Source organism: Silurus aristotelis (assembly GCF_946808225.1).
Source record: "Silurus aristotelis genome assembly, chromosome: 17".
Classification (NCBI taxonomy): Eukaryota; Metazoa; Chordata; class Actinopteri; order Siluriformes; family Siluridae; genus Silurus; species Silurus aristotelis.
Genome location: NC_139590.1, coordinates 20829535 through 20852773, shown reverse-complemented (window position 1 = coordinate 20852773; position 23239 = coordinate 20829535). Strand labels below are relative to the sequence as shown.

Sequence of the window (23239 nt, the reverse complement as noted above, 5' to 3'; positions counted from 1 at the left end):
ACATGTGTGTGAATGAGAGGGAGGGCAGTGGAGTGATGCGGTTGCAGGGAGAAGAGGTGGAGAAGGTGGAGGAGTTCAGGTACCTGGGGTCAACAGTGCAAAGTAATGGAGAGTGTGTTAGGGAAGTAAAGAAAAGAGTGCAGGCAGGGTGGACTGGGTGGAGAAGAGTGACAGGAGTGATTTGTGATAGAAGAGTATCTGCAAGAATGAAAGGGAAAGTTTATAGGACTGTGGTGAGACCTGCGATGTTGTATGGATTAGAGACAGTGGCATTGAGTAAAAGACAGGAGGTGGAGCTGGAGGTAGCAGAGCTGAAGATGTTGAGGTTTTCGTTGGGAGTGACGAGGATGGACAAGATTAGAAATGAGTTTATTAGAGGGACAGCACATGTAGGATGTTTTGGTGACAAGGTGAGGGAGGCGAGATTGAGATGGTTTGGACATGTGCAGAGAAGGGACATGAATTATATTGGTAGAAAAATGCTGAAGATGGAGCCACCAGGTAGGAGGAAAAGAGGAAGGCCAAGGAGGAGGTTCATGGATGTGGTGAGGGAAGACATGCAGGTAGTTGGTGTAAAAGAGGCAGATATAGAGGACAGGGTGGTATGGAGACGGATGATCCGCTGTGGCGACCCCTAATGGGAGCAGCCGAAAGAAGAAGAAGAAGAAGATAGCGAACTTAGCTTCGTTTATTTTAAGCCACTCTTCTTTTTTCTGATTCTTGTAAGAAATTTAAAGACTAGCGTTCCAGGATACTGCCTATAATGTGTGAGATTTCCTTCCACCTAAAAACGCACAACTGCCTGGACTATCTGTTATGTTTTTAGTGTTGTGTTTTCAAATACTTTTCTGGCCACCAGCTTCAGAATCATCAAAGCAATAACCTGCTGGATCGCAGCACTTTCCACCAGTTTCTGACTAAAAACAGACTTCCAGAGGTTGAAACAAGTCCAGTTTTTTGGGGGTTGGACCCTATTATGACATCATCTTATTCATGTTGACTCGTCTGCAATTTTAAGGCAACACCTATGTCACATGACAGCTTGCAACATAAGGTGAGAACATGTTATCACACATAGTTTTCTAATTATTCAGTTTCATTGGCTAATTCACTGAACGTGTCTTTGAACAAAGTTTTCGAGACGTCAACATTTAACGAAGAATCATAGCGTGTGCGCGCGCTTGTCGCGTTACTCACTTTTTAAACACCTCGCTCGGGTTCCTCTCGCACTCTCCAGGCTTCAGAGAGCTCTGGATGGCAGGGTCGCGGATTTTCTCCTCATACTGCGGGACGAGGCCACTCCTGCAGATCTGCGTCACTAAGCCTCGTATGAACCCGCTCACGCACAATGTGTCGGAGTCGTCCGCACGGCAGAAATGAAACGCCAGGCAGAATTGGCATAGGCCGCGATGATTGTTGTGCTGCAAGCTCGGCCACAGAAGCTCCGTGCAAAGTGCCGTTTTGCCGCTCCCCGGTCCTCCGACCAGCAAAACACCCCATGATCCTGATTTCCCTGCACCTGACGAAGCACCACCCCCTGAGATGGGCAGACCTTCCCTTGCCGAGCCACAGGAAGTGCCGGTTTTCTCCTGGAGGCAGTGCTGAATCTTGTGAAAAACCCATTCTCGGCAGTAGAAGCGCTTTCCCTGCAGTAAACTCGTCTGAGCCATGGTAAAGGATTGATGGCTAGCTATGCACACACCAACCCATTGTTGGACACTGGCACCGGGTTATTCAGCGATGGTGCGTTTTTGTTTTTTTTGGACAAAGTCACATCAAAGGCATGGAAATGGCTCAAAACATGGCAGGTTGTTGCAAGTCCTGCTTACTTTCCCAAAGTTTCCATTTATGTAGAATGTTGTAAAAACAAACTTCGCAAGTATTATGTCGGGATTAGCGTGTTATGGTAGGTATCCAGTTCCTGCAGGGCTCAGAGTGTCCACCCCATGATTCATTTTAGCGATGCCTTTGTTTCTGAAAGAAAAAAATATATCAGAAAGCTTTAGATTACAGATTCATAATGTTATATTAGCCTACATCTTAATACATGCATTCACCAAACATAATTCCTTCTAGCTTTGTCTGCAGGAGACATTTGTTTACTCACAACTCCTTGCTAACTTTTATGTTGACAGGTTACCTGCACAATCTACATTGCCTAGCTATATTTCACAAGTGCAGAATAATAAGTGAAAAAAGACGAGATATATGAGTAGTCTGTTATATGGAAAATTAGCAAGTCATAAAGCTCGCACATTACCACTTATTAGCAACCAGTTCTGTAGATAACTGTTAAAAGAAAGAACTTGAGCTAACAGACAACAAAGTGGCACACTAGATAGCTAGCCACCTGTTATAGTACATATTACTGTATATATACGTAAATGTGTACACACAAATCTTATTGCATTGTTCAACACACTAAACTTTAGACGCCAGTACAGTGATATTTTGATATGCTAATTTGAAGCACTAATGCTACAGACACCCATCAATGCTACATCAATACACACAAGGGCACCGAAGATATTTAGATTTTAAAAGTGTACTTAGATGTACACCAATATTACTAGCGCTTTTTTGTATGGTAGTGTGCGATAGATTATGACAAAAATGAAGAGTGGATAAACAGAAGAGAAATCCAAATCAAATCGTTATCCAGTGTGGCCAAAAAAACAAAAAAAAACGACGTCAATTCTTCTAGATACACATCTTGGAGAACTAACCATAGATCTGTGGATATAAGCTGCCTCGCATCCTTCTGTCCCGTCATCTAATCCCAGATAGACCTAATAAAGTTGAGATCAGGGCTCTGTGGGAGCCAAACTATCCCTTCCAGGACTCCTTGTTCTTCTGTATGCTTAAGATATTTCTAAATGACATTGACTGGATCCAAATTTACTTTGCAGCAGGACAAGGACCTCCAAAATACAATCAGATGCCTCCCTGATGGTATTGTATGATAATTATCTGCCTGTATCTCTCAGCATCGAGGGTTTCATTCATCCTGACCAAATCCATTTTGCAGAAATGGAGCCCTAGACTTGCAAGAAACCTCCACCATGCTTCACTGTTTCCTGTAGACACATTTACCATTATACCGCTCTTCAGACGTGGACTGTAGATGGGTGTCTCTGGTCCCCCCCCCCAGTTCTTTAATAGCACTGATGAAAAAGTAAGCATGTGTTTTTCTGCTACATTAAGATTCCTTGGCCGACCAATGTGTCTTAACAATGCCTGATTCTTTGTGCTTTTTCACAATAGCTTGAACAGCGTATCTTGAAACACCCATTTGCCTTGAAATCTTTGCCTGGAACAGACCTTGCTAATGCAGTAGAACTATCTTCCAGTAGAACTGCTATGCTCAGTCTTGCCATGGGGTATGACCTGCATTATAAAACTGTCTTCCATAACCTCGCCACATATACCTTGTTTATATAGGACTGGCGTGTCGATATTATTATACACATTCTGTATTACTTCAATACACTGGATCAATATGCTAAAAACTACACCCAATTAATACTACAGATATTTGATATAATGGTAATTGAATCTATACCGATAATACAAGTATTAACATACAATGATATTGTCATATTATGGCCCATGGACACTACTGATATTTCATTACAATGGATTAATTGAGGAACACAACAACATGCTATAGACACTCTGATACACCAATACACCAACGTTAGTCAATATTACACCGCAATTATACACTTCAACATAATAATACTCAAGATTAGATAAACACTGCATGAAACTAATAATTCTAGTCAATTGAAATACTCTGAGACTCTCAAATGAGACAATATTATGTCACATGGATATTACAAATGCTCTTTGCTAACACTTACAGATATTTGGACAGATTACAAATCACTAGTACTCCAACTCGCTCATGCTGTGGACATTCAAACACATCAATACATCAGCACATCTGGCAATCAAACAAAACTACACCACACTAATTACCATTACAATGTATTACTAATAAAATACATTTTATATATACCCCAATACTTATACAGTCAGCCCCTGACCTCGAACGCCTGACTTACAGATTTTCTACGCCGAACCAATAAAACAAACAAAAAAAATAAAAAAAACCCGTTCAAAATCCGAGCGCGCTATTCGGATTTGACAACGCCGCAAACAGAAGGAGAAAGGAAGAACCTCTGGAAGGCATGAATTGCGGGACCGAGAGCAACACCTCTATCTTCTGCGCAAAGTCCTCGTGTGTGAGGAGACGTATTCCGTACAGTATTTGTACAGTGTGTTGTGATTTTAGCGTTTGCTATTTCTTCCATGGCAGTTAAATTCAAAAGTAGTGCTCCAGCTAGTGGACATTAAGGTAAGAAGGAGGGATTACTGTACTTTGAAATTTCAGATACTTCAACATTATGACACTCATCAACCACACTCATATTCTAGATATATTTACATTTATAGAATTCGGCAGGTGCCCTTATTCCAGAGAAGCAATTGAGGGGTTTAGAACCTTGCTCAAGGGCTCAGCAATGGCAGCTTGGTTGGTGCTAGGATTTGAACCAATGACCTTTCAATCAGAAGTCCAAAATCTCATCCACTGAGCTCTGATTTTCCAACAAATACACACGTAAGTACAGATATTTTACTACCTCCGCACACCAACACTAAGTAGCATGATTACTTAGTATTACAACACTACACTAAATACTACAATGAAATGACAGATACCCCAACACTAATACTGGACCCCAACACTCATACTGGAGCAATGCGTCTGTACTACGTTAAACTTGATCCAAATATTTCCAGTGCAATAATATACAGTGAGTAATGAGACACCGATCGGTACTTTCAGTAGTGATACTCGGAATCACAAACAATAAATACTTAACAGAATTACACAACATAAACACCTATATTACAGATACCTTGCTACATAAACCCACATATAATCATACACTAAGGTTTGCCACTGAAATACTACACTAGTAACACAATGGTAGATAAACACACCATTATAATTACACTTACTGGTTTGAACCCCTAATAGTACAACTCTACTACATACACTAATACACTAATAGTATCTTAGTGAACACGACAATGAAACTACAGTTACCGCAACATAACGATACTCCGAGTCTAGATCAATACATCAATACGCCACGATTATAATAAACTCACATCAACACTGCAGATATTCTGCGAAATCAACACTCCAACACAATGAGCATCTAATATCACACTATATCTACACTACAGTTAAAAATGCTGATTCGGTAATACATCAAACACCCTGACAGACGCATACTTTTAACACGAATACGCAAAATTATGCTCGAATCCAATATTCCTCTTCTATATTGGATTTTTTCACCGAATACCACAACGAAGCTACAGATACTCCATCACTATGATACTCTAATATACAGTCAGTATCAATACTTTGTGTGTATACAACAGTGTATCAGTGTAATAGGGCTTTGATATACACCCATACTACAAACACTCCGATTGCTCATACTGTATAGATACTTCAACATATCGAAACTACAATATCGCAACAGATCTTCTGATACAACGATATATCAGACCAGCCAGGATCTCAGATCTCTTTATCATCTGGACACTGGGACACACTTGTAACAGTATGTAAACGTGCAATCGCACGTGTAACGAACGTGCAACAAGTATGTGTTCGATTTCTTGATCACTGCAGATCGATACTTCGATAATCGAGACGATCCGAATGCACTGATTTATCGATTATGTTATTGATGTGAAGGGGGGAAAAAAAGGAGGAAAAAAAAAATACCAAAAATATGTTTTTATAAACAACAACAAGAGCTGCGAGGATTAATTGGTTTATTTTGTAATAAAACAATTTATATATATATATATATATAAAAAATAATATTTTGCACAATATTCTGGTGTAACTTCAATCTAATATACACGCAATTTTTTTATTCTTTTTTTTTTATGATTGCATTTTTTTTCTGAGCTTCTTTCTTTCTCTCTTTTTTCTTCTTTCTTTGCTTTTTTCCCCCTTTCTCTCTTCTTTCTCTCACCTCGCTTTCACTCCGTGCTTCAGATCCGGTTGAGATGATCGCAAATAAATCCGATCCCGGAAAACATATCCGTCGTTGTTTATTAGTGCAATTAAAAAAATAATAATGTTATTGTTAATGTTGATGATAATAATAATAACCACCGACTCGTGTGTGGTTTTATCTGGTTCTTCGCCCCCGCTCGGGTCCGAGCCGCTCCGCTCCGCTCCGCTCTGTTCTTCCAGCGGGACACCGGAGCGCTCTGCATACAAAACACACACCGAGGTGGGCTGGAATAGGGTTGCCAGATCCTTCAGTTATTCGTCGCAACGTAAGCACGACGTGTTTTGCGTGTTATTGGGGAGTGTTTAGCTTCACTATCAGAATCTATCACTGTATGTTAGCGTATGTTAGAGTTTCAATTCAGACACATTTCAGCTGTCAAATCACCTCAGTGCTCGAATTGAGAGGGGGTTGGGGGGATCTGGGACCCTCCATAAGGCATTAGGAGCACCCATAACAAGTGAAAAATAGACTTAGGATGGTCCAAAAGATTATTTTAGTAAAAAATATATGAATTACACACAATAACTCGGGACCCCCCCCATAAGACTCCATTCGAGCACGGCATCACGTGTTCTGCCTTGAGACCCAATAGAGTAAAACCACATATTGGATGAGGAGAATTCGTTCGTGAAAATTGCTCGTAGGTCCATTTGCTCGTACGTTCGAACTCATTTTCCCCATAAGAATGAATGTAAAGGTGATTTAATCCGTCCTGAGACCTCATTCGATCGCTTATTAATGCACTCAAAAAGTATTTGTTGCCTATTTTAACAAACAAATACACCGCAAATTACCGTACGGTAAACATCATTTAACACTTACGCATGTGCTAGTGGTTGATTGCGAGGGTGAGACGCGCACCATGCTCGTTACCTTCTCGGTTTCCATGGCAATTCTATTTACTTTCGTTTTCCCAGCACCATCACTGATTTTCTTGGGAGACATTTTTCAAAATTTCTAGTAAAATAAAAAAAAAAGTAACTGATGCGACCCTCGGCCGAAAACGAGGAACCAACAGCGTGGGTTTGCTCGTGGCTTCGAAATTTGCTTGCAAAATATTAAATATTGCGAGTAAGGTCGATCTATTAGTTGCTCGTACAATAGGGTTTTACTGTAGTAGCTACATTGCTGTTGCTTTAACCAATCAGAATGCGAGTTGGGCCACACTGAGTCCATCTAGCAGGCGTACAGTAACGTCCGCACATTCCCGTCCTTTGATTGGATGTTTAGACGGCGCACTTATCGGTGTGCAAACTGCAGATATATTTGTGTGGATTTCATTGCTGGTTTTTTTATTCCACAATGGCTGACTTAGAAGAAAACAAGCTTTTCTTGAGATTGTAAGCAAAGTTCAAACCACACAAAACAGTTTTCATGAACCGTTTATACTTTTGATTTCTCTTTCCTGTTGAATTTGCACAAAAACACACAATATACCTTCATTTCAAATCCCATGAGGTTAGTATCTATACTAACCTTATAGTTAGTATAGTATTTATTTTCGGTTGCCTTAAAATTGAAGGTAATGCACCAATGCCTGGCAACCCTAAGCACGACGTCACTGTTGGAGCCGGAAGTAAACTCCCCAAAATCATTAAATGCAACATTTTGCGTGAATTCAAACCAGAAAACTTTTTTATACACTAAAAACGGCTTTAAAAAACCCCAATGTATAAATGTATATGTATTTTTCTTTTTTTGTATAATTTTTTCAACACGACTTTCAAGGAGTAAATATTCACCGACAAATCAGAGACCGTGGCCACATCCGGGGATTTAAACCATACAACCGTGTTGGTATCCAAACAGGTAGACACACTGTATGCATCATATAATAAAACAAAAATTTGTACCTAATTATTTCACTTTTGAAATGCGAAAAAAAAATGTTGTTTGGAAATGTAATGACTGATAGAGCAATTTTGATATTTCCATGCCATTTTATTGAACTTAAAAATCAACACGCCAGGCTGGAGTGTGGGATTATGGGATGTGTAGTTTTTTCAGACTGCAATATCTTTGGGGGAACGTCGTGCAAATATTTACCATACTTTATAAGTTATAGATGAGATTCCATCAATACAAGTCACTGAATTGAAAACGAAACATGTTGGAAAGGATGAATTTTCGACTTGAAGCAATGGATTGCTGGGATTTGTAGTTTTACTCAGTATTAAAAGGTAATGATTGAGTCAATGATCACGATCCTAAAGAAAATCTGAATTCTTTATTGATCCTATACGGAAATTGTTGAGTTGCAGTTGCTCACAGTAAAATTAAAATCGAATTGATTTGATAGCAAAAGCCGTCCACATGGTCTTCCGGCTATTACATTTTGCTCAATGCTTCCTCATATGATGATTACCCACGATCCCTTTCGACCACCTGCTCATAGTTTGGTGTGAGGATTCACTCTGTCTTGATGCAGCAGAGCTTTATTCTTTAAATCTGTCCTGCTCTGTCACCTCATCTTGTAGCTAAACCACAGATTTTCCCCTCAATTATATCCTGAGCTCCAGCGTTTTAGCAGCCGACGCTGGATTTCTCATTAACTGGATGCTGCAGAAGGACGAGTGAGAAAATTCTTTCTCTTTTAGGGTTTTTGTCTTCCCCAAAACAACTCCAAAACAGAGACTGTTTTGAGTTCGCTGAATTTTCTGCTGCTACTAAACACCACCGTAATTGCATTTGCTATAAAATCTATAAATAAATAAAAGATGAGCACACCTGAGCATAAGCCTGTTGTGTGGTGTTTTTTTTTTTTTTTTGTATCGGCAGTTGAGTTGAGTTGAGTTGAGTTGAGTTGAGTTGAGTCATCGGTTCACCACTGTTCCATCCTTGGACCACTTTTGATAGATACTGACCACAGAAGACCAGGAACACACCACTCTGACCCAGTCATCTAGCCATCACAATTGAACCCTAGTCAGGAAAAGGTTCGGGTCTCCTAGTTCGAATGAAGTGGAAAAAGGCTGGAAAAGTCAGGTGTCCCCATACATTTGTTCATATAGTAGATCGCCATTGTTCCATCTTTTCAATTTTTCTTTCAGAGATATCACCAATTTCATTAGCCTCCATCACTGATGGGTTATGTTTTATAGATTATGATGATTAAATTTGAGCAGTCGTCCGAGAGGAATGTCGACCTCGTGTGCCATTTTGCTCACTTTGCCCAGTTTCAGCTGCCTCTATTTCTATCTGTAACATCATTGCCAAAAAAAAAAGCCACCCACGCGACAATTTAGACGCCAGACTAAATGCCTGCCGGGCTTCACACGTCCCGATCCGCTGTGCAATGGCCATTTTAAGCTCAAACCCAAACTGGCTGTTTCCCAGGCTATCTGACCCAATCAAGGGAATTTGGATAATGACTGCAATTACTCCCCCCCCCACATCGTCTTCATGGCCAGACAGGGAGACGTTGAACACTAAAGTAGATCTTCGAAGCGGGTGAAGGTTTCAGTCTTCCTGGGCTAATCAGCCGCCTCTGAGAAAACAGCAGAAGGGTCTGACTTGGCACCTACGCTCCAGCGTATCTCATTCGAAACGAACAAACCTGTGATTCTTCCGTTTCAGTCAGCAAGGGGGTAAAATACCCGAACGCTGTGATTGTGTAGAAATATCGGCTTGCCGCATTTCGCGGCTCGGTCATCATGCTAAGCTCATCACAGCCCAGTGGGGATGATTTCTGCTTAGTCATGGTTAAGAGATAATTTGGGGAACATGTCATGTACATCAGTCAACTATCAGTCAGCCAAGATAGCATTCGGTGTCCATTGTCTTTTTCCGTTCAACAGTGGTTACATAGGATATAATGTATGATCAATTTAGCATGTAGTTAGCAAACATCTGAAATAAACAAGATGGTATTAAAACGTTTCGAGACTAATGGTGCTAACCGGTGCTATTCTGACCACGTGCGTTTAGAAAGAACAAACGTGAAATTCTGTGTGAAACTGGGCAAATCTGCCACGTTGACATTACTTTCGACAAATGACGATGCTGTAATGAGTCGTTCGAGGTGTTTTGAGTGGCACGTGCAACTCAAGATCGGACGAACATCACTGGAAGATGGCAAAGATCAGGAAGACCCTCAGTGAGCTCAACCTCTGAAAATGTCAAAACCATTCAGCAACTTGTGCATGATGATCGTCGGAGAACAATCCACGTGATCTCACTTCCTCACCCACCCTGCTCGGCAAATCTGGCTCTTGCGGACTTCGACCTCGTCTTGAAGATGAAAGAGGATCCAGCCTAAATCGTTGAAGGTACTCGACACGACTTCCAGGACGTATTCCAGAAGACTTGCACGACATACGGTATTCTGATACTCTAAAATATTTTTGTAAGTTTTATAGTAATGTCCCTTTAGAAGATATACTTAAATGGTTGCTGAAATGTGAAAGGTGTACTCACTTTTATATATATATTCAGTCTTTCGAACGTACATCTACACATGTAAAATGTCATGATTGAGATGGAGCATCAGCCGTAAAAAAAATCTTCTCAGGAAGTTCTAGATCGTTTAACTATGAATAATTTCTTTTTTGGTTCTACCTGTTTTATTCCTCAACAGGAATTCCCGGTTTACCTCCATGAAAGTTTCTTCTTTATTGGCAATCCGTGCTGTAATGTGTTTATCATCCATGTCGCATGAGAGAAGGTCTGTGTGTTATATTAGCGCACAGATGGTGACCTAGTTTAGGCTGTGGATGTTTATTACCACATAATCGAAGATTGCACGGGGAAACACCATACTCTAGTGATCAGAAGTCAGATTATTTAAGTAATATGTTATATAACTACAATCCTACCACAGGGTCTCTAGCTATACTGTAAGCTAAGAAGAATGTAAGTGATTTTAGAATTACTTCACAACTTCAATATAATGATTATGAAACCTAAAATATCCCAAACTAATAATTTACTCGATTTAAAAAGTAAGTGTTACTTGGCCTGTGGAAAGATTGTAGCAAAGTATATTTAGTTAGCTAAGCTAGCTTGCAGATGGCTAATACGGTAAGTAGGTGGAACACAGATTTCGCAATGCTTCATTTGTTGATTTCTTGTTAATATGACACATCACTGAAAAATGATAAAGAAAAGATGTTGGTTTTGTTTCTTTCTAACAATTCATGTCATCATCTCCTGCTAGAGAACTCCAAACCTACTGAACAACTTTTGGATGAATAGGAACGCTGACGGCACCTCAGGCCTCCTCACCTCACCTACATCACTACCTGACTTTACTAACACCCTTGTGGAACATCTTCCCAGAAAAGTGGAGGTTATTATTACAGCTAATGGAGTCTAAATGTGGAATGGGATGTTAAAACCCCCCCACAAACCAACTATATTATACTGTGTAAATCTGGTTTCCTTTGTAAAGCTCTTAATCATATCAAAATCCCAGCACTGACATTAAGGGATATCAGAACAACAAAGAAAAAACTCAGTCAGCGTGCGAATAAAGAGCAATCAGTGTTAATGGAAACGAAATGATTAATTATTCATCACAGAGCAGATGCGCAATCAGACAAAATGCATGATAGACTTGGCCACACGATTCAGTCAGTCTAGTTTCGCAACTTACACGAGTGTTTTCAGAGTGTATAATTAGGTTTAGATGAGTGTGGTTGGAAAAAAAAAATCTGAATTAGCCAATTGTTAAAAGGATTGTTAGCTGTGTTTACTTAGCCAGCATCAGATAAACACTTACTTTGCTAGCCACATTTTTGCTACTTGTCAATGGTTAATATGGGTCTGTGTGTTTCTGATAAGAATAACCAGATTTCAAAAGTTGTTTTCCGCAGGTAAGGTTCTAGCAAACAACTGCGGAAATAAATCACGAAATCCTTCAGTGCTGAGGCGTCCTTGAAAAAGGGCAGGATGGCCAAGGTAACGATGAATAGCTCCTTCACTCAGCCATCACACAAAGATCTCTTTAATGGGAACGGGAATATGGAAGTGTGTGTGTGTGTGTGTGCGTGTTTATTTCTCACAACGATGTTGCACAATTGTCCCACTTCTTTCTTGAATGTTATGTGGGTTCATGAGTGTTTTTATCATTAACCTAACAGCAAAAAAAAAGCGAGAGAAACCAGTCTGCGTCTGTCTACAGAAAGGAGTAAAATACAAGAATGGAAAATGTGACGCTCTGGTCACCCAGATGAAAGAAAGGGTTGCGGGGGAAGGGTACACACACACACACACACACACACACACACACACACACACACACACACATACACAACGGACTGCGTGGGTGTGTCTAAGTGTGACCTTAATACTGCAGTGTAAACACACAAACACACACACACACACACACACACACACACACACACACACACGCGCTTTCAATCCACATAACTAACCCCGAGGTCAGTGCTACATTGTGTGTGTACCAGGAAAAAAGTGTGTTAAGACAAACTGAAAGAAAAGAACAAGAATGTTCGTTTTTCACCAGTTTTTATTGCAGTTTTGGGCAAGTTCCTACAACGCTGATACACTTTTCAATTTCGTCAAAATACTCCAAAAATGTAACTTTTCAATTTTTTTCAATTCAAGGTTATTTTTATAGCGCTTTTCACAATGGACATCGTCTCGAAGCATTTTGTTCCCTGATAAACAAGACTGTGGCAAATTAAATCCCATAAGATGGTATGAGGAAGAAGGCTTAAGAGTAACTGGACTCAAAAGGGAAACCTGTCCTCATCTGGGTGGCACCAAGAGTGTGATTATAAATCATTAAAACATCACAAACACCGGCGAGTGAGAAATATCACGAGTGTATGATTATTAGTATCGTCCTTTCTACAGTCTCATACAGTCAGTTAGAGTTGTGGAACCGGGAGCTCTTAGCAATAAATTAGCTCAAAATCTGAGATCATTATAGATGAAACACCTCCATGACAGAGCCTTTAAATGTTCAATTTATCGATTAAGAAATTGTTTATCCTCAAAATGCAATGTTTAAAATCTTAATGAAATGGGATCGAACTAGTGTGGGGTACATCTGGCTCGGGATCCTCACATCTTCTCTTTGAAAATCCGAAATCATTATGAGATAATCAACGTAAGAAAGCTCCAGCTGGCTCAACCTTTAGATGCCTCGGGACCCTTGCGGGATCTTCTAACTTTATGAGATGTCTCCCAGCTGGATGCCCAATCTCTGGATGCCTCGGGATGGGTAGAGGAAAAAGCTGCAGATATGATATACAGAATAATGCATCAAATATTAGACATACCTAGATGAATAAGCAATAAAATCGGTACACATTGTCCCCTGACAGTAAAGTAGATGTAGTACAGGTAGTGTGTTAAGGAAAAGTCCACTTTAGATTGCGGATTACGAGAAAAAGTTATGTTGGCGCCTGGCAGTCCTTGTTTTGTTAACTTTTTATGGCCTGCCAGAAGGAAGGAGTCTAAACAGAGTGTATGTGGGGTGTAAGGGGGTCGCTTATGATTCTCTCAGCCTATGTTTTGCTGACATGGGACATGTACAGGTCCTAGAGCGAGGTAAAGTTGGTCTCGATTATGCTCTCTAAGGCTACGTAAACACTAATCCGGATAGATTTGAAAACACCACTTTGAAATTAAAACGCTCCTTTCATTTTCAATCGTTTTCCTAAAGCTAGTCATCCACTCTGAAATGTCTGTAAACGCTCACATCTCTGTAGCTCCTATGAGCAAAAAGTAAGACGCCTCAAACGAAATAATTTCCGACTGCCGTTTATTTACTTTCCAGCTGTATGAAATGTCGCGGCCATGACTAAAAACACGTCATAGTTTTTGAAAGCATCTGTCTTCACAGTCTATACTGATGCAAAAATGGCATTTTCACATTTATCCAGTTTGGAGAATGTTCTTAAAAAGTTACGCCATCTCAGTGTGGATGGAACGCCAAAACTGAAGGCCAAAAGAGTGGACCTGGCCTAAGCCAGTGCTTGTCCATTTGGGTTGGTGGCAGAGAACCAGACAGTAACTAATGGATATGGTATGGATTCAGTGGTGGCTCTGGCACTGCAGTATCTTGGGCAGGTTGTACCTTCTTAGATGGCAGAGAAATTACATCCTTTTTTAATTATGTTAGTGGTGGTGTTCTCCAACTTTAAGTCTTTGCAGAAGGAACTTGAAGGTCTCAGTGCTGGAGACAGTACAGTCATAATTTACATTTAAGACATTTGGCCGATGCCCATATCCAGAGTGACTTACATTTATCCCATTTATACAACTAAGCACTTGGTAATTAAGGGCCTTGTACAAAAGCCCAGGAGTGGCAAATTGACAGTGCTGGGATTTGACCTCACAACATTTTGATCAATAATGGTATCAATAATGTTAGCAAGGTTCATGATGCTCAGATTAACATTTGAAAAAGGCTATGATTATTATTTAAACTACTACAAAATGTAGTGTAATGCAAGGTCTACAGGTGTAATTGTGGTCCAGCAAACCTTGCCAAGGGTAAAAAAAAAAAATCCCATAGATACCATTTATTACATTAGTGTACATTAGTGCATCCCAAATCTAGTGAAAATGTCTCTGTATTTGGACAATCTCTGGCTGTCATGCAACCTTGTTTCCCTGGAAACTTCTTATCAAATTCTTGATGCAAAGAAGCTTTGGGAGTTGTTATGGGTTCATAGAACCATCGTGACTTGTAAAATACCCCCCTTCCTTACAGAGTGGGGGAGGGAGAATCACCTGCATCGCATATACCTCAATATTATGAGGAACCAACAAATTAAGGTTAGCCAGAAGGTTGAGACAGCCACTGCACTCATGCCACTGGGAGGGGTGATGTTTATCTTGTAGTGTTAGGTGCCATCCAGGTATTTCAGGCGTCTTGAAGCAGCATGCCTATAAGTAAAGCTCTGGAGGATATCCTTTTACAGTAGGGGCTGGACCACCTATTGGCCCCACCAGTCTGTGGTCCAGTCTTTTGTTTTTATAAAAGGAACTCCCCTCCCCAGTCTTTGAGCAGATGAACAGATGGTCTGAGGATCTGATGACTGCTGCTCAGTTGAAATAGTACAGTAGGGTGCATTCCAGACACAACAAGTAACACGGTATAGGTTATCACCAGAACATGCATTACTCACAAAAGCTTGATCACAAATTTTTTAGCAGCCCCTATTTGGTGGGGCCATAAGGGCTTTGCAGGACCCTAGCACAGGATTCATTCGGATTTTTGAGAATCTTTCCAAAAGGTTGTAATAAGTTTATAAGCCTCTAAGAGACTATGGCACTGTGGCTCCACAGATAATCCCTGAAGTTAGCTGGTTTTATTTTTTTGGAAATGACCAAGGCAACAAATCCAGTCAAAGGTATGCAGACCATTTGCAACCAAAGTGCAGGCAAGACACTAGGTTCCTGGGCAGCGAGGTTGCATTCCACAGTTTGTGAATGGTTACCAGGGGCCAAATCAACAAGCAAAGGTGACCTGGCTGGGGGTAGTAAGTCTCTCTATCTATCTGGAAGAGCAAATCTGCTGAGATTCAACCTTTGCTACATGTCTTAGGCCCTGAACAATTAGGGAGAAGGGTGGTATATGGTGGACCAGGGGCATCCTGTCTCAGCAGGTGGTCCATCGCTTGCAGCAACAAGTTAATTTGCGTTAGCAAAGATGTTTTCCTGCACCTTTTTTTTAGATCAGGGTTAAATTTGTGGCTGGAGACACCACTTTCCTGGGCATATTTAACAATGTAGCATCCCAGGACCTGAGTTCCACCCACAAGCTTCCTTGCAAGGTAGAGAAAGCTGTTAAGACAACACATGTCGTGGAACCGGGTCACAAAAAACCTGAGGACCAGGTAAGATTGGCAAGAAGATGCCAGCATTGCCCCCAAGGTCTTTACCAGTTTCTGTGTGTCTCTTTCACTCTTTTTTACTCTATCTATTTCGCAGTCTGTCTTAGCCTTCTCTTCTCCACTCTCTCCTTCTTTATCTCTTTCGCACCTCTTTCTCTCTTTATCTATCACCCTCGTTCTTTTTTTTCCCCCAATATCTCTATCTTTTTGTCATTTCCGAGCTGTTTGATTCTGTCACTTTTCTCTGCTGCTAAGGCAAGTTCCCATAGCAACAGGGAATTCTGGGAAACCTGTTTTTCACACGTTCACCTGCCAAGTCCAGGTGCAGAGAAATTCTACCCGGCTCTCTGTCTCTCTCTCTGTGTGTGTGTGTGTGTGTGTGTGTGTGTGTGTGTGTGTGTGTGTGTGAGAGAGAGAGGGAAAGACAGAGAGATTTAACTGACATGCATAGGGGCAAGACATGGATCTGCAGTGACAGGCAACTATTCATAACAGACTGTGTGTGTGCGTGTGTGTGTGCGTGTGTGTGCGTGCGTATGTGTGTGTGCGTGTGTGTGTGCGTGTGTGTGCTAGAGAAAGAGAAAGATAGACAGAGTCTCATAGGTCAGGAAAGAATCGAGGAACGTTTAATTACTACTCCCACATGTCCGTTATCTTGCAGTTGTTCCTCCGTTTTTTTTGTTGTTTTTTTTCTTTTTCTTACATGGAAGTCAATTCTACTAAAGAAAATTATGGGATGGCAAACATTCTTTATAAACATCTTGCCTATGAACTGCATCCCTGCATGAGGTGCAGTGCTGCTAAGCCCGAAGCATCCGCCTTGGCAGTGTTCTAATATTTTGAAGAACAACGTAGTTAGTTTACAAAAGTCAAAACTTCCTCACGAAAGTTCGACACCCACTCAGTTTTTTATTTTTTCCCTCTCACGCCCATACACACAGACACACACCCTCGTTACATAAACAGGAGGTCATAACTCTGATGTGGTTTCTTTTGTCTCGGTAAGAAATGAGAGAGAAGGGAGAGTGAGAGAGAGACTCCGAATAGTTGAGTCTGGAGTAAAATGACACACCACTTCCAAAAGAGTGTGTATGTATGTGTATGTGAGTGTGTAAGTGACTAAGTAAACCCTTATGGCTTTTCGTAGGTGGGTTTGTAAAATGTGTACCTGCTTCTACACTATGCAAAGATAAGTGTGTGTGGAATTTTACAGTTTGTGTGTGAAGAGATGCAAGGATGGTTACATGATTGGATGCTGTCTGTGATTGCTACAACATTTTCAGTTCTTCCTGCTGGGAAGCAACCTCAGACTATGATGCTACCACCACCATGCGTTACAGTAGCACATGTTCATACCTGGATATTGGACTGTGTAGTGTGTCTTTATATCAGTCCCTATTTTGCTGGTATAATAACATCTTCCCAGAAGATTGAAGATATCCACTAGATTATATGGAGATTTTATGGAGATTCATTCAGCAACAACAAGGGTGTTGGTATAGATACTGATGTAGATGAGGTGAGAAAACCTGGGGTGCAGTCAGCGTTCCAAATCTCCCGTCGCAGCCAGTCAAACTTATGGACATTTCTCTGACAAATGCCCTTTTTTTGGAAGGACAGCCTGATCTTGGTAGTGTCTGGGTTGTGCCATATTGTCCCACTTTGTTGATGGATTTCACAGTGCTCTTAGGATGGTTTAATGCTTTGCTGATCTTTTTACAACCTTCGCCATCCTTTTTTTTTTTTTTAGCTCTTCATAGACGGTTCCTTTGTCCTCATGACCAAAGGACAAGTCAGATCTTTTCCAGTTGTAAGACTTGAGAGAGTAAATGAGTGCTAGTTACTTGGCAAGCACCCAATTAGCATTTTATTTGTATTTTTGCATACACATCATTGTATAACTCAGAAAGTGTAGAAAATCAATTCATTACCTGGTGGTAAATGAATAGAATATTGGTAATACCTTAATTTTAGGACATTGTCGGTCACTATATTAGGAATTCTTGTCCATTTGCTCATTCAAAACCAATCACGAGGCAGCAGCGCAACAAATCAATACGATACAGGTCAAGAGCATCTGGTAATGTTCATGTAATTAAATGGTGACTTCCACCCTGGTGTGAGTGTGCAATTGTGTGTGTGTGTGTGTGTGTGTGTGTGTGTGTGTGTGGCTCTGTAATGGTATGGTCTGTTAATAAAAGTGTATAAGTTTTTCACATGCCACCTTGACTATTATAAATTGTTTACAGAAGATAAGTAAATTTCTTGGTGAATTATTTTCTTAATATATTTATTATCGTGAAATATATACAATATATGGACACCTGGGAAGATGCTTTGCAGAACTTTATGGTTTGTGGTTAGTGGCATTCAGCTACAAAGGTGTTAGTAGTCAGGTACTGATGTAGGTGATGTGAGGAGGCCTGGGGTGTAGTCAAGTGATCCCAGAGGTGTTCAGAGCTCTATAGCAGATCTTCCACCCCAACTCCATCTTCATGGAGCTGGCTTTGTTCACAGGAGCATTGTCATGCTGGAACAGGTTTGGATTTCCTAGCTCTCATGAAGGGGAAACTCCTTTCTACCGCATCCAAAGACGTTCTTTACAATCGTGTGCCTCCAACTTTGTGGTAACAGTTTGTGGAAAAGAGGCAAATCTGGCAAAGTCGGGTGTCCCAATACTTTTGGACATACACTGTGATGTATGTTTTAACAGTCGATAAACTAAATGTTAAATATTTAATACAGTACAGGAGGATTATTAAATGTAGACACTTTTTGTGTGTGTGTGTCAAACACACACACACACACACACACACACACACACACACACACACACACACACACACTGGTGAAAGAGGAGCGTTTTTTTCATTGCTTTTGATTACGAGTTGGAAAGTGAGCTCGACGTCCAGACACTGTTATGACTGCAGAGAATGTGATTTTATCAGACAGCTCTCGCTCTTTTTTTCTCTTAAACACACACACACACACACACACACACAGTGCAACTCTCTATATATATTGCATTGTGTCCATGTTGGGAGAGACAAATTCTATTTTAACTGTCTGAAGATGTGTGTGTGTGTGTGTGTGTGTGTGTGTGTGTGTGTGTGTGTGTGTGTGTGTGTGTGTGTGTGTGCGGTGTTGCCAGACTAACAAATGCAGTGGTACAGTTCAGACGAGGACAGACCTTTTGGAGTAATTGCATTTTCGGCTGCATTATAGTTTAAGTCATTATGCAGCTCTTCCTTTCCAAATCCCCACAGAGACACAAACATTGCAGTCGAGCCACGAGAGAGAGAAAGAGCGAGAAAGAGAAGGAGAAAGAAAGAAAAAGAGAGAATTCTCATGCCTAATTAGCATGTCTATAATGTAGCATTTTAAAGGCCGTTTTGGCCAAAAGGAGACGTCTAATCGAAGCTAGAAGTTTCTTCATCGCCGAATCAAAGAGTCGAATTTGACCCACTAACAGTGCAGCACTCATCTAATTGAAGTGATCGATTGATCCGGCCATTCGTGCCACCGTGCCAACACGTCTAGGAGCTTCCCGTCGCTGAGCTCTTACGAGAATACGCTTTCGGAAGAGCTGACGCAGTGTAACTGTGTTTCGTACCACACAATTTTGGGGAATTCTCAAAGGTGATTGGCCAGAAGTTCATTTTTCAGTATTTTTTTATATAACAGTCAAATCACAGGTTTATATGAGTGTCCACAATATATTGTTTTTATAGTCGTACATTTAAGAAATGAACGCGAACTCTCTATACCACAGTGAATTGCATAGCCTCATATTTTTTTCCATTGCATCGTATTGCATTGGTTGATGGTTCATATGTATTCGGCATCACAATTTAGTTACAAAATCTTATGATGTTCAAACCCAACACGAGGTAGAATCCAGTTCCTACTGGTTAACAGTGTTAACAAGAACAAAGGAATAAACAAACCTAAATAAAGGACTAGAGCAACACTGCTCTTTCATTCATGAAGTATTGATAAAGTCTGATAACTGATGCAAGAATTCATTATGTTTAACAGTTTGACAGACAGTAAGGTAGATAGATAAAAAAGATAAATATGAACGTCTCTAGCGTCTGGTCTATCAGCACGCTGGTATAGAGCACAGAGCACCTTATCTTAGCATTACTGTCTGAGCGACTCACACTCATCTTCATCTCTGTCAGCAAGTAAACACACACTTGCCTCTCACCAACTGATGGCAACCCAGTTATACAGGCGGCTTAAAACACACACACACAAAGCTGATAGAGAGCCACTGATCTTCAGCGATAGATAGATAGATAGATAGATAGATAGATAGATAGATAGATAGATAGATAGATAGATAGATAGATAGATAGATAGATAGGTAGGTAGGTAGGTAGGTAGGTAGGTAGGTAGGTAGGTAGGTTCATTCACACACCCGTGGCCATTGAGTTCCATAAAATGTGTGTGTGTGTCTGAACAGTACTTGCATTTTTCTCCTGTAACTCTATACAACGATATCATTAATAGAACACGTGTATGGCCGTTTCTCAGTACAGCGTTAACCACAGTCGCCTCAGTGCATACACAGGTGGCTCAGAGGAGGTTCTGCTACAGTCAAATATTAACCCCTTAACTGATCGTAAATCTGAGTATTGGGTATCTGAGTATTTGGTATTAGCCAACATTCAGAATGTCTCAAAATATGTCAAATGGACTTGTTGTATCGCAAAATGTACCTACAGGACCCATGATATTAACTAATTACCTATCAACCTCACAGCTCCAGGGTTCCATATCTCATAACTCAATCGGGTTAGTGTCTATGTAGTATGTCTTACTCTTTCTCACTATCTTTGTCGAACTACATATACATATACCATATATTTATATATGCCTAAATATGACTTAATATGACTTAAATCAATAAAGAACAATTGATGAATATGATGGTTTCTTAGTTTGACCGCCTGGATCTCAGACACAGCTTCTCGTTTTCCAGCGTCATACATCATTTCTTCGAATTCTCTTGAATCCTGTCAGCAAAAAAAGCCACCAGATATTGAAAAGCAACGCTATCGCGTTACTGCCCTAAGCATTTCCAAATATACCCTGTGATTAAAGACCATCGGCTTTCCGCACATTCACTGGCATATTTTATCAGCATCATGTTATAGGCATGCAAGAACAGGCAGCCATTTTGTGTGCAAAATGATGGAAAGCATGGAAGAAAATGGTAAAGAAAGAAAGAAAGAAAGAAAGAAAGAAAGAAAGAAAGAAAGAAAGAAAGAAAGAAAGAAAGCTTCTTTTACAATTGTTGCTTTATCCATTTTATGGCTTGTGGTCGAACAAATGGATATAAAGTCCAGGCAAAAGAAATAATTCTCAGTATTAAAATAACGAACTAGCATCTGGGTTAGAAATGGCAGAACATCCATCACACCAGCTCCTACACCGTCATGGGAGTGTCTGCCAGAACTAACTTCCTGGAGCTAATGGATTTAATGTTTTTCTTTTACTTTAAGCCCAAAGAAAAGAGCTTGTTGTTTCAGACCTGATTAGTTCCCTAGTTGGGAAGGTTATGTCCTACTGGCCTGGACTGAATTCTGATTCCTGTCTACTCTTGATGGTAAACAATGCCCTGTAATCATGGTACTTTTGGTCAGTCATTAATGGTCAGTATATGAACTGTTTTATAGAAGGAGTGGCTTGTCCATGTGGCTAAATAAAAGATATATAAGATTCTTGCTGTTGTTAGTTAACTCTGGCATTTTCTAGAGCGATTAGCATTTTTGAATTCGTTTTGTGTCAAAATTGTGTACAATATTGTTACTTGGTTATCAAGGTATATATACATATATATATATATATATATATATATATATATATATATATATATATATATATATATATATATATGGTGGTTGTGTGTGAAGTGGTATCAAAAGCTTTCAAGTCTACTGTGTAACACGCCAACAGATGGCAGCACAAGGCTGCATGCACACGCAGTCACAGGGAGCACCGAACCTCATAAGTCAGTGTGCCAAAAGACATTGTCCTGTGTACATCGAAAGCTGTGCAACCGATGCTATTCTTACCGTATGGGTTACCACATCTGCGATTTCAACATCATCGAGTTCAAAATCATCAAGCAAACGTGAAATTGGTTGTGAAACTGAGCAAATCTGCTACAGAGACATTTGCCATGATTCGGCAACTTTATGGCGATGCTGCAATGAGTTGTTTTTTTGGCTCCTGCAGACTTCGCCCTCTTTCTAAAAACGAAGATCCGTCTCACAGATGTCACCGCTTTGACACCATTGCGGAGGTCCGGCGTGAATCGCAGAAGGTGCTTGACACCCTTTGAAAAGGAGACTACCAGGATGCATTCCAGAAGTGGCAGGAACGTTTTATGATACTATCGCTATATATGAGGTGGTATATATATTTTTTATATATATAAAAATATATATATATATTCACCACATCCATAAACCTTGGCCTTCCTCTTTTCCTCCTGTCACAGCATCTTAAACTCACCTCCTGTCTTTTTGTCAATGCCATTGTCTCTAAACCGTACAACACAGCCTTATAAACTTTCCCCTTCACTCTTGCAGATACTCTTCGAAACACAAGTCAATATATTTAAGAACTCTCATAAATGTTAGTGCTCCTGGTTCAGTAGCAGTGCAGAGCATGGAAACACAGCCCTGGAAAGAAAGCCAGATAATCAAAAATCAAATATAGACGCCGGCCAACCTCAAACAATTTCTGAAGATAAAATTAGCATAATTTTCATTAGTGCAGTTGGTTACTTCATCCGGAACTGAGCAAGACGAATTAATCGATACATGTCTCATTTCTTCTCTGTAATTTTTTTTTTTTTTTGGAAAAAGGGCAAAATTATGAAATGGTATGCCTCAAGCCTGTATTCTAGGATCGTTTTCATTTGAAGAGGAAATGTGATACAGGCCTGCCATTAGGGACAACTTAAGGGACAAGAATTTATAGGAATAAAGCATCAGTCTTTTAGGCTTGCTTAATTTCTCTCTTTTCTCTCTTTTTTAACTTTTGTATGGAGAATGATATACCCTCAGGAATTCTGCATGAAAGTGTTCTCAATGATTATAGTGATGCTTTTTCCAGATTTTTACATTGTCTCTCTTTTGAAAATTCTACTTTAAATGTTTGTGTGTGTGTGTGTCTAACTAATTAGTCTAATTAGGAACCAGTCAACTGTTAAGAGCCATATGTTTGCTGATTACTGAACGAATGAATGTCTAATTAAGGAGATTAAAAAGTCAAATTAATCCGATTCTCCCACGGAGC

General features: G+C 40.2%; 1 protein-coding gene across 2 annotated transcripts in view; it reads right to left on the bottom strand.

Moving 5' to 3' along the window:
• Nucleotides 1-6329, bottom strand: part of ankrd50 (ankyrin repeat domain 50) — a 30682-nt gene extending 24353 nt beyond the window's left edge. Inside the window, exons 1-2 of one of the 2 annotated variants that reach the window (XM_083566023.1) lie at nucleotides 6216-6329; nucleotides 1198-1974 (exon numbers count right to left, since the gene is read on the bottom strand). In XM_083566023.1, coding sequence (XP_083422149.1) covers nucleotides 1198-1670 — 473 coding nt within the window. In that variant the 5' untranslated portion in view covers nucleotides 1671-1974; nucleotides 6216-6329. Of the gene's footprint in view, nucleotides 1-1197; nucleotides 1975-6068 lie in introns of both variants that reach the window. The other variant, XM_083566022.1, reaches the window with a different exon arrangement.
• Nucleotides 6330-23239: the final 16910 nt, after the last annotated feature.